General features: G+C 35.4%; 1 protein-coding gene across 2 annotated transcripts in view; it reads right to left on the minus strand.

Annotated features, from left to right (window-relative positions):
- Glra3 (glycine receptor alpha 3) overlaps nt 1–16,056 on the minus strand; it is a 162,002-nt gene that overhangs the window by 9,445 nt on the left and 136,501 nt on the right. The window contains exons 8-9 of one of the 2 annotated variants that reach the window (XM_006970921.4): nt 11,161–11,304; nt 8,818–8,862 (exon numbers count right to left, since the gene is read on the minus strand). In XM_006970921.4, coding sequence (XP_006970983.2) covers nt 8,818–8,862; nt 11,161–11,304 — 189 coding nt within the window. The remainder of the gene's footprint in view (nt 1–8,817; nt 8,863–11,160; nt 11,305–16,056) is intronic. The other variant, XM_015998485.3, reaches the window with a different exon arrangement.

The raw sequence follows: 16,056 nt of genomic DNA on the forward strand, positions 1-16,056 counted from the left end.
TCACGTACCCCTTGACTTTTGTGCTCTCATCTATGCGAGTGAGTGAGGGGGGCAGAGAAGCTGTGCTCTAGAGAAACAGCTCTGACTCCTGTAAGACGATGATGGGGCTCAACTTAGTTGAACGATTGCTGGTGTTTAGAAAGTGCAAGTGGCAATTCAATGCACACTTCAGCAGTGGACACAGAAGACACGTTTTAGAATAGTTTTTACTCAATATGCCTAGAAATTTTTCTTCTGATATGCTCTAAGGGGAATTGGATGCTGATCTGCTCTGGGGTTAAAGAAACAAAAACATGTGCAGAAAACTATCAGGCCTGAGTCTTATTACAGGAACATGGATGGCACAGATTTATCCCCCAGGGAAGTATTATGTGGAAGAGCGATGAGATAAAAACTGAAGAGGATGTGCCTCAAGATCCAGCGACTTCTTAATTAACCATCCTCATGAAATTGGAACCCACTGGTAGTAGCAGCAAGGGAAGAAAGCAGTTGGTTTTCTGACCTGGTTCAAGGTGAAAGCTTGAAAGTATATTTTGTTTATCTTTGATTACAGCTGTAACCCCTGGCAGGCATCATTTGAAACTAGGATTTATAGTATTTTGTGCCCAATAAAAATATATGAGCCGTGTGTTAGCAAGTTATAGGAGGTAAGTAGTTAATTTTAATTAAAAAGTTTGAATTCAGTATGTCGAAAGTAATATTTCTTCATTTGTACAATGTATAAATTGAAAAATTTCACCTTCTTAATATTAAGTCCTTGGGAATCTGGTGTGTACTTTGTATTTATTTCATCTATAAATTCAGAGTACATTTCTAGTGTTTGGTAGCCATTCATTGCCAGAAGCTACAAATTGGGCAAAATAGTTGTGGTGTAATCTTTTGGGTCATTTTGTAGAGCTAGCAGAGCGCTGTGTGATCCATGCTTTCATGAATCTTCAGGTTAATTAATGTAGGAGCTAATGATACACTTCTAGATGATGCAGCATAAGAATGGTAGAAATACTGAGTTCCAACTTGCAGTGTTCTTAATTATGAATTACTGACCTTAGTGATCAGTGGCCAGTTTTTGAGTAGGGGATGTCTGTGGTGCTGTTAATTGATCCTGAGAACAGAAATTGTTTCTCACTTCTGTCCACATTATCATCAGAATGTTTGGTAGAAATGATGAATTCCAACTTGCAGTGTTCTTATTCATGAATTACTGGCCTTGATGATCAAATCACGTTCTCTTATCTAAACTCTCTAGAATGACCATGGGTAGGGGAAGTCTTCCCTTATAGAAAGTGGGAGGACATGTAGATTCGTGGGCACATTTATTCCTGTAAAGATCATGCTGGGTAAACTAGTGGGAGGAAAATATCTCTTGACTATTTAAGTGAAAGACCATTAGCATGTAACATATGGCTGCTAAGAAACTAAAAGCAACAGTGAGAATGGGTAGGATTCCTGTGCATGATTTCCAGGCACCTCTGGGAGTCTGGAAATGGGCCTAGCTTTAGAAGCTACCACACTTAAGCAAGTCTACTAGATTTATTTATATCAGACATTAGGAGCAATGATAATAGTGGATAATGGAGATAAAGACACTGAAATAACTTCTTTAATTCATCCCATCCCTTCAAATAGATCTAATTGGACAAATGAAGTTAAGGCTGTTGACACATAAAGACTGTTTTGAAGGTCAGGATTATGTTGCCCAACTCCGACTAGGAATTCAAGATAAAACAATATTTAAAATGGAAAGGTCAAGGACAGTGAGCACAGATTTTTGAGATACTGGAAATTAGTAGAAAATGTATGATACTAATTAGAAAGGAGGAAGAAGGCAATAAGAGAAGAGGAAGGGAAGCTGCTGGAACAGCAGAGGGGGAGGCAAAGTGGTTGGCTATGGTGGGAGGTTTCAGTGGTCAAGAAGAGTCTAGGTAGGAAGAAAGAGTACAGAGTAGACTTTGACTCCATGTGCAATTGAAAGAATAGAACTTTGCTGTTTCTGGTCTGAGACTAATGTTGATGAAACATTTTTTTAGTATAGTTTTAATTGGATATATTAGAATTGGGACCATTGCAATTATCCAAATCTTCATCTGAAGTAAATATCAAACACTATGGGCTGAGAGATGATACTTGGAATCCTCATCACTGATTAAGTGATTGGAGGCAGGGTAGTAGTCCTAATAAGCTTTGCTAGAACAGTCTGTCTGGCCTTTGAACAAACTAGACAGATCTTGGCAGGCTGGCAATTATTTGTGTTCAGTAAAGAATTCCTACACTCATCTTCACACTCTGGATGTGGTGAAACTTCTTGAGAGTTCTGTCAGGACAGAGGAAGTAGTTATGATTTGACTGATGTTTCTGATATTTTTTTTATCTCACTCTAATAATAAAGCCAAACACAGTATACATTTATGTGGGGGAGATGCAGTTAATGTTTCTTTTCCTTCCAGAGAACCTTCATTCTCCAGCTTATTGCAGAAAGCTGATGAACATTTTGTAGGGAATTAAAGTTAATCAGTTAATGATGAGTGATAATTTTTCTCTTCAAGGACCAAAGTCAGACAGTTTTGGAAGCTTTGGTAGCACATATGATTGGGTAGTAGAAACCAATTAATCCAGACTCCGGATTCAGCATCATTGGCCTACATCTAGGAGTAACTGAGTCTAAAGCCAATAGATGCAATCCACAAGAATTGAAGGAAAAATTGCCATCTTGTCTGGACTCAACTATGAGAAAACCAACGACTGAACTCTGTTGGGTCTATTTTGAACTTTTATTGGCCTCTCTGTATAATGTAACTAGAAGATAAATTATATTTGAAATGGAAGCAAGAACAAACTGAGAGACTCGAGGCTCACAGCCTTAGAATTCAGCAGCTGTGGTGGTATCTATTATTAAAAGGCACGTAGACTACAGTTTCTGGGAAAATACAAATAATGGAATTGTAAAGGGACTGACAGGGTACAGAGAACTAAAACTCTCAGTGCTGTGAACAAAGATGGCGCATTTCAGTGACAGCTATGGGAATTCTCATGAACTCTGATAAAAGCAGCCCCAAGACTGAAGCAACCAGAGCGGCATCGGCCCACAGTTTGTTCTGAGATATTTGTATAAGGGGATCGTGTGAAAAGAGAATTCCAATCAATAGTCCCTTATAAAATAAGTAGCCTATATTTAGGGAAATTGTTTATTTCAGGAATTTTCAGAGAGGTGACTTGGGTGGTTTATATCAAATTCATATAAAGGCAGTTTATCTGGCAATGAGCCCCAAATGGAATCTCCTACTGAGCTGCCAAATGTCATCTGAACTTCATAATTTTGTCCCGCTGAGACAGGACAAATCACTTGCTTAACTAGTGGGAAGTCATAGTTTAGAAAATATCTTCCAAAGGTATTTTTCTACTACCACAAAAGAGTCAAAAGAATTTCTGAAGTGATTTCTTGCAATTTTCCTGAAAGGCTGATCCTAAATAATAAAACAATGGTGAATCTGCCTTAGAAGGTTATTATTATTAGGTTATTGAATTAGAATATGATATGATACAGTAATTTATTATAAAATTAATTTTGGTTTTGAATAACTGAGACATAAAAATATCTAGTGTTTGTAAATGTTTCTGTTGATCTTGACAGTTCTATTCTAATTACCTTTCAAATATTCATTGAATATACTTCATATTTTGAAATAGCTTCAATGTATATTCTAATGAGCTGCATGTCACAAAAGCAAGTAATTAAAAATCATATGAATATTTGACTAAAAGGCTCTGTGTTTACGATCACTAGCTATTATCTAGTGATCGTAAAATTACTGCATGTTTAAAACACAAATTATATAGAACAAAGATTGAATAGAATGGGCTAAAAATAAGCTATAAAACATGACTGTTTAAAAAAGGGAAATGAAGACATTAGTTAAATTTACCTGGAGACAAACTCCCTTATTATTCCTTAAGCCAGTTTCAAAGTAAGACAATGAAAAATTTTAAACGCCACTTAGTTATTGTATAATTTCTTTTCATAAGAAGACTTTAAAAAACATTTTAAATTGGGAACAGAGAAAAATATTTTAGTAATTATACACCAGAGCTACACTGTGAAAATTCTAAGTGCCTTTTCACTGTATGTGGGCCGACTCATATGACTGCATGCTGCTGATTGAAATGGGAGAGGTAGACTCAAAGTGGTAGCCCAGATGTAGTGCTTTGGCAAAATCTCCTCATCTCTGTCATCACAATGGTATATTCCCATACCTGTGAGGTCAGAACAGTCAGAATGAACTTTTATCTCATTCTGGGTCTTTAAAATGATGAATCCAAATCAATGAAAATTGCCACTGAGCAATCACAAAACATTTAGCACCCAAGACACTTGGAAATAAGGATTATGTGAATTGTAGTAAGATATAGTGAAATGTAGTAAGATTATAGTTAGATTACATATATATTTTCCACCTTAATGTTTTTCTAGTAGATATGTTTCAAATATTCTTTACACACTTAATGAATAGATAACTGTAAATGTCTACTTCTTTAACTAATTTTTGCAAATGTATTGTCAAATGCATAAGTAGTAGAGAAAGGCAATTAAGTTAACTTCCATTTACTTGGTTTTTGAATGTGTGGATTTTAAAAAAATTGTTAGTAAATACAATAATTGCTTATTTTGCTGAGGAAACATTCGTTTAGAGGGGTCTGGGATCAGATAAAAGATGGTAATATTTTTTAAATTAGTGTAAGATATTATTCAATGTACCTGTACATGTTTCTGTGTTGTTTCAAAAAATAAATCTTAAGAAATAGAAGTAGAGTCAATCAAACTATTTCATAGTTGAAAGTCAAATGTCAATATGAAATTCTTTGAACACTAGTTGAAGGAGAGCTTGGCATTTATTAGAAATGACTTTGCCTCAGAGCTGAGTGCATGCTTAATGTATTGAAGCATTTTAAGTTTTTAAAGATGAAAGTTCAAGATCTAGATGAATTATGAAAATAGAATATAGATATTTTAAGGGAATGATTAGAAGTCCATAGAATGTTTTTAAAAATAATATCCTTACTTCTGGTGTAATATTTTGAATTATTTCGGTGAATAGTAGTTACTTATTGAGAGTTATGAGATTAGAATTGGTGATACGTAGAAAAGCAGCATGTGTATTTTAATTAACTTTGAGATAGAGGCAATTATAATGTATTTTAATTTCAAGTAAGAAGGGATTACACTACTTGATTCTTTCCTTTTAATTTTTTATGTGTTGACCTATTAATTCTGTGTGTGCTTGTGTGTGTGGATGTGTGTGTGTGTGTGTGTGTGTATGTGCCAGGTGTGGAAAGTAGAGGCAATTGGGGGAGTCAGTTCTCTCCTCCCCACCTTGGTTCTAAGAACAGAACTCAGGTCAGGCCTTCATCCATTTTCATAGCAAGTGCCCTTAGTTGCGGAGCTGTTTTGCCAGTCCTACATTACTTTATCAAATATTATTTTCATGAATAGTATTCAAACTGCATACACCTCAAAGGAGTGCTTTGCTTAACGTAAATTCTAAATAGCTGTTTTGAGAAAATAATCAAAATCTTATCATCTTTATTCTACTTGAGGAGGTAAAATTTCAGTGCCTCATAAGAGTAAGTCTTTAGAAAAGAATTCTTTCTGGCTTTAAATTATTGAGAAATCACTTTTTAAAGGTATACATAAAAATTGTAAGTCATACCTATTTAAAGAATATGTTAAGTCTAGAATATAGCATCAATAAATCTAGAATGGAACATATCAAATGACTTCATGTATGTGGGTACCATAAAGTTTCAGCCATGAGGTTTCATCTTTTCAACCAACACACTACACATATAGTTTACATTTGTTTTAAGACGGTAGAAATGACAAAACACAAGACAAAAAAACAGTTTACCATTAGTTTTAAAAGTTATTTTGCACTACTTTAAAGTAAGACAACAAATAAATTTGCAGAAAAAGTAATTTAAGGTATTACCCCAATTTTCAATATAATGCAGTTAATTATATCCGTATTTTTATACAGATACAACTCTTGGCCTAGCTTAACACAAACTTTGCTCATCATTTCTTGAGTATAATACTAGTTCATTTCTATTTTATTTGCATATGCAGATAATGCTTAGGAAGACAGAAGTTCTAGAATATTGTGCAGATGAATTTTCTCTTAGCAAAGCATTGAATCATCGCTGGAATGTGGAGTAAGCTACATGAAATGCGTTGAAGCAGTCCAATATCACTCAAAGCGCTCAACAGCTAATGCATGTTCAGAAATACTACAGTGTCTGTGTATCTCTCCATACATGGCAAGAATAACCTCTAACCAAAAAAATTTTCATATCATGCATACACCCACACACATTCAGCACTGGAGATAGCATCTATGACATGGCGCAGTGGGAGTTAGCACACAGCAGGCTATGACAGTGTGGGGTGGGGAAATTTGGATGCAAGAGCCAACTTTTACTCTTCCAAATAGGCAAAGGGTCCTTTTGTTCCTCTAATAGAAGAGACGTGCCATTCCAAAGGTTACATATTAAGTTCTAGCCAAAACTATAGTAAGTTATAAAAACAACATTTCTAGGAATTCCATCTGCACTAATGTAAGATCTCTTGTAACAAACTTTCTATAAAAGAGGCAATTTTGTTTACTTTGGCTACTCTTCCAAATTAGCATATGGAGTGACACTCATGCAAATTATTGCTTGTGAAAATAGACACACTGTATTCGTTGGTCTTATTGTGATTATGTGGATTTTAAGACTTGGATTGCTCAGAACCTGTCAAAGCAGAATATGTAGTTTAAGATGATAAAGAATTTGGTCAGCTCAGATGGTCATTAGTTTGAGAAAGATTCTTTACAGAAGTCAAAGTTACCATTTCCACATTTGTGCAATGCTTATCCTACTTGTTAAAAATAGGAAGTTCATACTTTTTTAAAGGATGTGTTTACATTACCATATTGTTTTCCTGTTGAAAACTGATTGTGAGATAAGGGTGTATTTTCATTAGAAATCCTTATAAAGTCATAATTAATAGAATGTGCAGCTTTCATTAAATAGTTTCTGAAATCTTTTTAGTTACTAATGATATATGCGAGTTTTTAAAACAGATTTTATATGGGTATATATTATTTATTGTATGTTATAATATGTATGCTTGTATATGAATCTCTATTGAAATCACTACATCTGACTATTCAGATATCATGAATTTAAAATATTGCTAATAGGATAACTATAGTCAATAAATCATATGACATTTTCAAAGATAAAACCAAGAAATATTGGGGTTGGGAAATAACATATATATTTGATTAACAAAGTAAACTAGCTAAGTGATTATAGATTCTAGGAGAACTTAGTAAGCACTTGCCTTAGTTAGAGTTTCTATTGCTATGGTAAAACAGCATGACCAAAAGCAAGTTGGGGAGGAAAGAGTTTACTTGGATTACATTTCCACATCATAGACTAGCTTTGAAGGAAGTCAGGACAGAAACTTAAACAGAGCAGGAACCTGGAAGCAGGAGCTGATGCAGAGGCCATGGAGGGGTGCTTCTTACTGGCTTGTTCCTCATAGCTTGCTCAGCCTGCTTGCTTATAGAACCACCAGCTCCATGATAGCATCATCCATAATGGGCTAGGCCCTCCCCCACTGATCACTAGTTAAGAAAATGCCCTAGAGCTGGATCTTATGGTGGCATTTTCTCAGTTGAGATTATCTACTTTCGGATGACTCTAGTTTGCGTCAAGTAGACATAAAACTAGCCAATACAGTACTTTAAAGTAGTACTGCATCAATATAGTCTGTAAGAAAGTAGAGATGCTAAAACTGTTCATTTAAAGTTGTTTCATTTGCTAGATTCTCAACTGGGGTTGTTAAGAATGCATAGCTGAATCCATCTTGGGAGCTACTTTGAAAACACGATTTATCCAAAAGTGTCAGCTTAGCAAACTAGTCTATTTGTAATGTAATTTCATGAGCCAAATTCTTGGCTTTGGTACATTTATAAATCACCCATGGACCAATAATCTAGATATCCTTCCTAGATATTTACACATCATGCATGGATGTGTGTCTTGGTGATTGATATCTTTATGTATTTTCATTTACAAATTTGAAAAGATGTGCTCATTAAAACAAAATTTTTAATTTCTGTATATAATCTTATAATGAACAGATTCTAAAGATACACAGACTGCACAAAAGCATTTTGGACCTCATTTTCAGGTTGCTTGTACAGCTGCTCTTAGAATTGTGTGTCTAAATGCATTTTATATTTATTTCCTTACATATTTATTGCTATTTATTTATTTATTGACTCTAATCTCACTTTATAGCCCTGCTTGGTCTGGAATTTTCTGTGTAGGTTAGGCTGGCTCAAACTCACAGACATCTGCCTGCCTATGCCTACCTCTGCCTTCCTAGCGCCAGGCTTAAAGGTGTGTTCCACCACAACCAGCTCCAATTTATTTTTAAGTTAATATTCTCCATTTCTATAATTTCCCCCTGTGAAGATTACTACCAGATATATAGGATATTTTTAAAATATGTGTGCTTAAAATCACTTTGACCAGTTATATTGAGCTGCAAACAAAATGAATCATAACTTAGCCTTTATTGACTAAGGAAAGACAAGAGTGTAGCTCTTAGGAAAGATGATTGTCCCTAGCTGAAGAGAAATGCTGTCTGCTTAGCTTTAAGTCAGAAAGGGGCTGTGTTTCCCCACCAAACACTGCCTCGGAGCAGAATATGCTGTCTGCTTTTTATAGATGATCACATTCCTCTACTTAGAGTTAAGAAAGTCCATTTACCGTGTCTGAGAAACGGTAAAACTTCTCCAGTGCAAAAGCTTCTGTCTGCAGGAAGGTAAAGTGGACCAAGAGGAGTTGAGAAACCAGAGAAGCAAGTCACGTATAATTACACAATTGATTTCAATCACATACACCATTTTAGCATACATACGTATCAATTCATTGATGTTTACAGGTGCAAAGTATCTATCCAAAAGTATTGAATCGAAAACACAAGTGGCTTTGTTCTGTATTAAATTTTAATTACCCTTAGTCACATATGCTGCTTGGATATTTCAAGTAGTGATGAGAGAATGATAACCCATTATAATTCTAGTATTTCTTTCTAACTTTTCCTGGCACACTAGTCTCTGAGCATATTAATCTTGCATCTTTGCTGTGAGCTCAAGAATAACAGACAATCAAGTATGTCAAATATTTTTATCTCCCTCCTACTTGTGGTAAAATTGAATAAAGAGGCACTTCAGTCAAAAGATTTTTCTCGAAATGAGGAACCAGAATTTAATATCTAAATTTGTGGTCGGGTTCGTTATCCAGTGATTTTAGCGTAGAGTGAGTATAAGATAGCAGTCATTTCCTGTTAGACAGCGTATGCATGATGCTTCTCATTTCTAGTCTAGGTGGCCTGTGGTTGAAGCATGCTACAGTAGATAGGAAAGAAAAGGGAAGTAAAGGAATGGAAAAGAAAAATGCAAAAATCGAATACTAATGATAAGGAAACCGAGTATTGCCCCAGTTATAACAAACAATGATCAGGAAAATTCTGAGTCACTAACAGAAAGGCATGTGCTTTGGCCAGGAAAGCCGTGGTTCTGTTGCAGTGTTTCCAACAGTCTAAGAATCAGGAGAGAAAGGGCAGCAGAAGTCTGTGTGATGGAAGTGATGAGGAGAAAGAGAGGGAAGGGGCCATGGTGGGGATAACAGTAGAAAGATAGAAGGAGGAGAAAAGGCTGGTCAAGGAAGAAGAGAGGGAGGAGACAGAGGTGGTAGAGAAAGAAGAGCAGGAAGAGGAGCTGGAACAGGACAGGGAGGAGGAATAGAAGAGGGAGGAGGAATAGAAGGGTAAGGAAGGGTAAGAGGAGGGAGAAGAGGAGTAAGAAGAGGACAAAAACATAATTGACCAAGGACCAGGGGAGGGTGGAAGGGCAATATGAAAATTAATCTCCTCATCACAATATGTTTCAACATATGAATGGTATGTTTTTGTTTTCGTGGAAACTTTGCAATGAAAAATCGAGCATTGTTTTATGTCAATATAATACTGTCTTGGGGCTAATGCTCCTTTCTTGCAGCCGTTTGTGGATGTTTACTGGGCTTTAATAAGTTTTGGAAGTCAGTTGCCTTTGAACATATTTAGTACTATGTGTACCTAAGCTGATAGTTTAACGGCTTTTGTTTTAAAAATAGCTACTAAATATATAAGTAATAAATAATTCATAAATTATTGAGCCCTTAAAAATAATTAAAACTTCATATTGTATAAGGGAGACCATGGTCCTTCAGAGTTATGTTTTGGTTAACTGTCTCAGTCTGTAGAACTGTGGCAATACTTTTCTATGACTCTGACAGTGTTGTGCTGAAGGAAGGTTTCCCTTTAAGTTGTCAGTTGGCACATTTGGACTGTAATAAGTAACCAACAGGTCTACTGTTGAGAGAGATTTTCTGTTATTATGAAGAAAGATACCATAACATATTTTAACAGAGGAACAAACACATTATGCACAACCAAATTCAGCTAGCATGTTGCTTCCACAACTTTCTATGACTTCCTAATGATGCTCCAAATGCATTTACTTATGGGTCTCTCTTGGATCGGATATCAGCAAGGCAACAATAGCATTTGTTTTGTTTACCACAGGGCTTCAGAACAAAAATGTTTAAATATGAAAATGTGCATAAGAAGGAGATTATACTGCATGAACTCATCATGATATTAATACTTCCATGTAATTTACGGAAACAACCTATTAGCTCAGAAAAAGAACAATTTTCATAATTAAATCTGATGTCTGTATTAAGTGATGCTATCGGGAATACTATAGCATTGCAAGTAGGAGATGGAATATTTATCAGATGAAGCATAAACAGTGTTGCTCCTGGAAATATATTAATGACCTTCGTAAGGTATATCATGTCATCAGGCATGCTACATAAGTATAACTCAATACTACAATTTCTCCCTGAACCGATCTTTACACGGTTTTTAAAAGTACAAAAGTGAGAGAATATCATTTCATTTAGTCTCTAATCCAAATTTTCTCCTAGACATTTGCATTAAATATAACAAATCACTATCCACTGCAAATTGATATCCCATTAAACTCAATAAAAGTAATCGCTTACCTTATTCTTTCTCTTTCGTCGAAATCTCAAAAGTTCTTTGTGTTGTCTTGATACAAAATTCACTGCTGCATACTCCAGAAGTGCTGAGAACACAAAAAGGAGGCACACTGCCATCCAAATATCAATAGCTTTGACATAGGAAACCTGGGCAGGAAAGAAGAGCAAGAGAAAAAATAGAAAGAAAGTTAACTTTGGTTGCTATTGCCCTGAAAAACAAAATTGATTGTTAGTCTTCTGATTCTGAATATGAATTATAAATCAGTCAGAAAAAAATAAATGAAAAGGATCTATTCACTAAGAATTTCCAAGATATTATTTTTTACAAATTTTATGGATTAATCATAAAATTGTAGGACTTGAATATATTTTGTTATTGTTTCCAAGTTAGGAATTAACTCAAATACAAGAAAAAAGAAAGATAAAAATATTCTGTATTTGAAACATTATCAAGAGGATACAAATAGGAAAGAAAGAAGTCAAATTGTCTTTATTTACAGATAATGCAAGTTTATACATAAAAGACCCTAAAAACTCCACCAGAAAACTTCTAAAGCTGATACAGACTTTCAGTAAAGTATTAGGATACAAAATTAACATGCAAAAATTAATAGCCTTCCTATATATAAATGTCAAACAGAATGAAAAAGATATCAGGGAAATAATGCCTATCGTAATAGCTAGAAAAAGTATCTTGGGATGACTCTAACCAAGTAAGTGAAAGACTTGTATAATAAAAAGTTTTCGAAACTGAAGAAAGAAATTATAGAATTTAAATTAAAGAAATTAAAAAAAAGAAGAAAGATATCAGAAGAAGGAAAGAGTTCCTATGTTCATGGATCAGTAGGACTGATATTGTGAAAATGCCCATCCAATCTGTTTCAGGGCACATAAAACCCTTTGCTATTAGGCTCTAGCTTACCTTTTTTTTTTTTTTTTTTTTTTTTTTTTTTTTTTTTTTTGTTTTTTACAGAAATTATCCATTTTGTTTTTACCACTTTTATCCAATATTTATTAAATGCCAATGATTTTAACCAAATTCTATTTTTTTGTATTATAGAAATAGAAATGATTAATGGAACTTACATTGAAGCAATTAAGTAAGGAACACATAATAAAACTATCTAAGTAATAGGATAACAAGAGAACTCCCAGGAAGGAAATACGGAATGATGGAAGGATGACTGGGCAAAGGAGGCCACACCAGATGAGGACCTCTCTTGAGATATTTTAATCAATGGTGTTTGCCACTTTCTTATTATGTTCTAGCTACCATTTCCTTCTTTGAATTTTTGGAAACTGAAAGTAACTAAGAAGTCCTTTCTTCATGCCTCAGCAGCTTTTGACTTGGCTTTACCTTTGTCTGGACTATCCCTTTTGAATCACTCCTGTTTGTCCCTCAGATGTCAGCATAAGCTACTTTCTCAGGAAATCTTTTATTAAATGGTCAGAACAGAATAGCACTCTTCACTATCTTCTTCTACTTCTTTTACAGCTAGAGGCAAGGCTCCTCATTGTAGAGGTGGTATTGAGACCTAGTGAAATGCCTGCTAAATATCACAAAGCTACCAAATGGCAAAGGTTAAGATTGCAATTTAATTAACCTATTATAGTAGACTATAATTGGTCTACTTCTGGAGACCCTGAGCATGACTACTATTCTATTACCTCCCCTTTTGACTAATTAAATTATCACTACAAATTAAGAACAACACTGTACTTTGGAATTTAATTTGTGTCAAAATGTTCATCTTTAATTTTTCCCCAATAATTAAGAGTCAAAGTTCCTCCATGTGTGTTTGCTTTGATCTTAAACCCAGACTATTCCCTCCTTACCAGATAGTGTGAGAAAGGAGATAGGGTCTAGGTATTTACTACAGAGAAATAAAGTGTCTTTTGACCAGGAAAATCAAAACTGTTAAAATCAGGGAAACATTTTATCCTCAAAATGCAGTGAAGAGTGCCCATGATTACATAAGATGAAGCAAGGCTTTTGATCTAGCTGGGAACTAGGATCACGTTTTCTATTGAATGTATATTAATATAGGGAGGCATAGTCAGCTTGATAACTTACTTTTAGTATCAGTGGAGTGTTTAACCATAAATGGGACATCTATATTACCAGTCCCCAAGGCTGGTGGATGATTGTGGAAAAGGGTCCCAAGAAATTGGAAGAGCTAAAAGTCTGGGAGGATCAGAATGGAATAGTGTTCTCTGAACATGACAGAAGCACTGTACTTATGAACTCTTAACAACTGTGGTTGCCTGCATAAAATCAAGCCAGTCAACATTCTAGTGAGAAGCAGGAATGATTCATGAACCTCTACCCTAATTGTGGCACTAAGTATAGTTGAGGACTTCTGGGGTAGAGAGAGTCAGTTTTCATTAAATTGATTGTTACTGGTAGGTTGACCACACTCCAGTGAATTATCCCACACCCAGGAGTATGTGGCCAGCACAAACTGGTCTCAGTGAATTGGTAAAAAAATGTTATGCAAACTGTTTCTTCTACTTTCAGTATTCTTTAGCTATTAGTAGCCTTTTGTGTAGGGTTTAAGATCTGGAAAGAGAGCAAGGAAGAATATATGGTTGTGGTTAGAGAGAAGAAAGGGAACAGGGGCATGTGAAGAAAAGGGACATGGAGAAATGATATGATTATATGATAATCTCAAAAAACAAAAGAGAAATAGAAAAAATCAGGCATGAGGTTGAATGGGGTCGGAGATAGGGATGGATGTGGGAGGAGTTAAGGGAATGAATGAGGAGTGAATTTGGTCAAAGTTCATTGTAGGAAATTCTCAAAGAATTAGTAAGTATTTTAAAAGTTTATAACATATATTCTGTAGACGTATGTTCATATTTCAGAAATACTGTGCATTTCTTATATTGTTTAATGTCATAATCAGAAAATAGAGAAAATTTACATTACAAACAACATAAAAATATATGACTGAATTGTATCATTATTGATGAGTTCCATGGATATCATAGACAGAGCCAAGTCACCTTGGTTTTGGAGAGAAGTCATATTTGGGGAGCTTACCTAAGTACGGATTTCTCTATGTTTCACACTTAAAACACAGAATAATGGAAGTTGGCTTGATGAGAATCTGCCTATGATGCACTATGTTAATCGAGAGCATCAAAGTCTCACTGGCTGGAACTAACGTGTGCCATGTCCACTTTTGTTGAAATGTGGTCCTGGATCTGTGCTGTCCCTGTGACTCTTGTGGCACAGTGGTGGAGGAAATGCAGGGCACTTGTGGTTGTCAGCTTGGGTGATTAATGGTACAGGCTTGAGGGGGCACGGGTCATTTTGGTTAAAGTTCAGCAACCAGAACTGCTCAGAGTCAGCCTCAACTTAAAACAAAACAAAACAAAACAAACTGCCAAGCTTTGCAGGTACCTGGCTGGGGAAACCCAGGGGGAGCGGCACAGCATTACCCTGAGACAGAGGGAGTCAGGAAAGGACTTTTGAAAGTTTTTGTTTTTGAAACAAATGCAAGCAGCCCCACCAGTTCAGGAGTGAGGATATTTGAATACTTTAAGGTGATAATGTAAGCAAAGATTCACTGAAGAGCCAAGCACACTGCCTTCCAGGAAAGAGATATCAATTGTGGTGGCAGAAAGGATAACTCAGCTAGGTCTGAAACATAGCTGAGTATTCTAAATCCATGCTGTCAGAGAAAGCACAGGAAATCAGTTATAAAGAGGTACAAAATCTGCCTGGAGATGGAGAGTAAAGGCGAAGGACAACTTTGAGCCACACAGTTTCAGAGAGGATGGAGAGGAAATAGAGGAGAATAGGAAGAGGTGAGAGAGGACAGGAGTGAAGGAGGGAAAGAGAAAGAGTTAAAAGGGACGAAAGGAGAGACAGAGGGAGAGAAAGGGCAAACTTAGAATAGATGACTTTACTATCATGCTCATTCCTCTCCCAGGTGATCACTTATTTGTGGATTTAATCCTGAAATAATGTCATTTGTTTCCTCTGATCATGAGCGGTAGGTTATATCTGTCACTGGACAACAATTCACAGGTGCAGTATGCCTCTGCAAGATTTTGATATTATCACTCAAGAGCAATGTTTTGGGTTTTGTTGTCTGACAAGCACATTGGAGGAACTGCATTGTAGAAATGGAACCATATGCTAAGGCTGAGGGGCCTACCTAGGTTAACGCCTTGACAGAAATCTACTAAGTTGGTCAAAAGCATTGCCATGAGGCCAGTAGCTCATAGATACAATGTATTAGTGGATGAAGATATGTTGGATGTGGCTCGCTAATTATTACTCAGACTGGTGTTCATCTGTCATTTCCACATATATAAATTTAGATAAACCTTCAATCTAAGAAGATGGAATTAAGTAGAACCCGGCCTAAGCCTGCATGTAGACATCTGTCTATAAGGCAAATGTCCATGGGTCATTTAAGAGTGATTGCTTTGTCAATTTTTTCTTCCATCTATATTTGCTTTTCTTAAAAAAGAAATATATATATATATATATATTTCTGTTATATATATATATATATATATATATATATATATATATATATATATATATATATATATATATAACAGAACATTTCAGTGTATGCCTTTGGGTAAGGTAATCTGTTCTTCCTTTAGTGGCAATCCATCTTTGTAGATTTCCCCAGTTCCAGAAATGTCAAGTGAACCATGATGAATAAGTTTGACTGTGGAATAAGCCAAGTGGCTGAGGCATACAGCAAAATGTGTTTCTCGAAACATGCTGGGAATTTGTCTGCTTATGTGTTGTTTTCTTTCCTGAGTTTTTAAATTGCTGTTCTTTATGAATTTTACTTTATTGTTTAGTTTATTCACTGTGATGGGAGAGCTTGCATGAAAAACTTTACATTTGTAAAGTTTATAGGAGAAATA

The sequence above is a fragment of the Peromyscus maniculatus genome, chromosome 17 (assembly GCF_049852395.1).
Source record: "Peromyscus maniculatus bairdii isolate BWxNUB_F1_BW_parent chromosome 17, HU_Pman_BW_mat_3.1, whole genome shotgun sequence".
Lineage (NCBI taxonomy): Eukaryota > Metazoa > Chordata > Mammalia > Rodentia > Cricetidae > Peromyscus > Peromyscus maniculatus.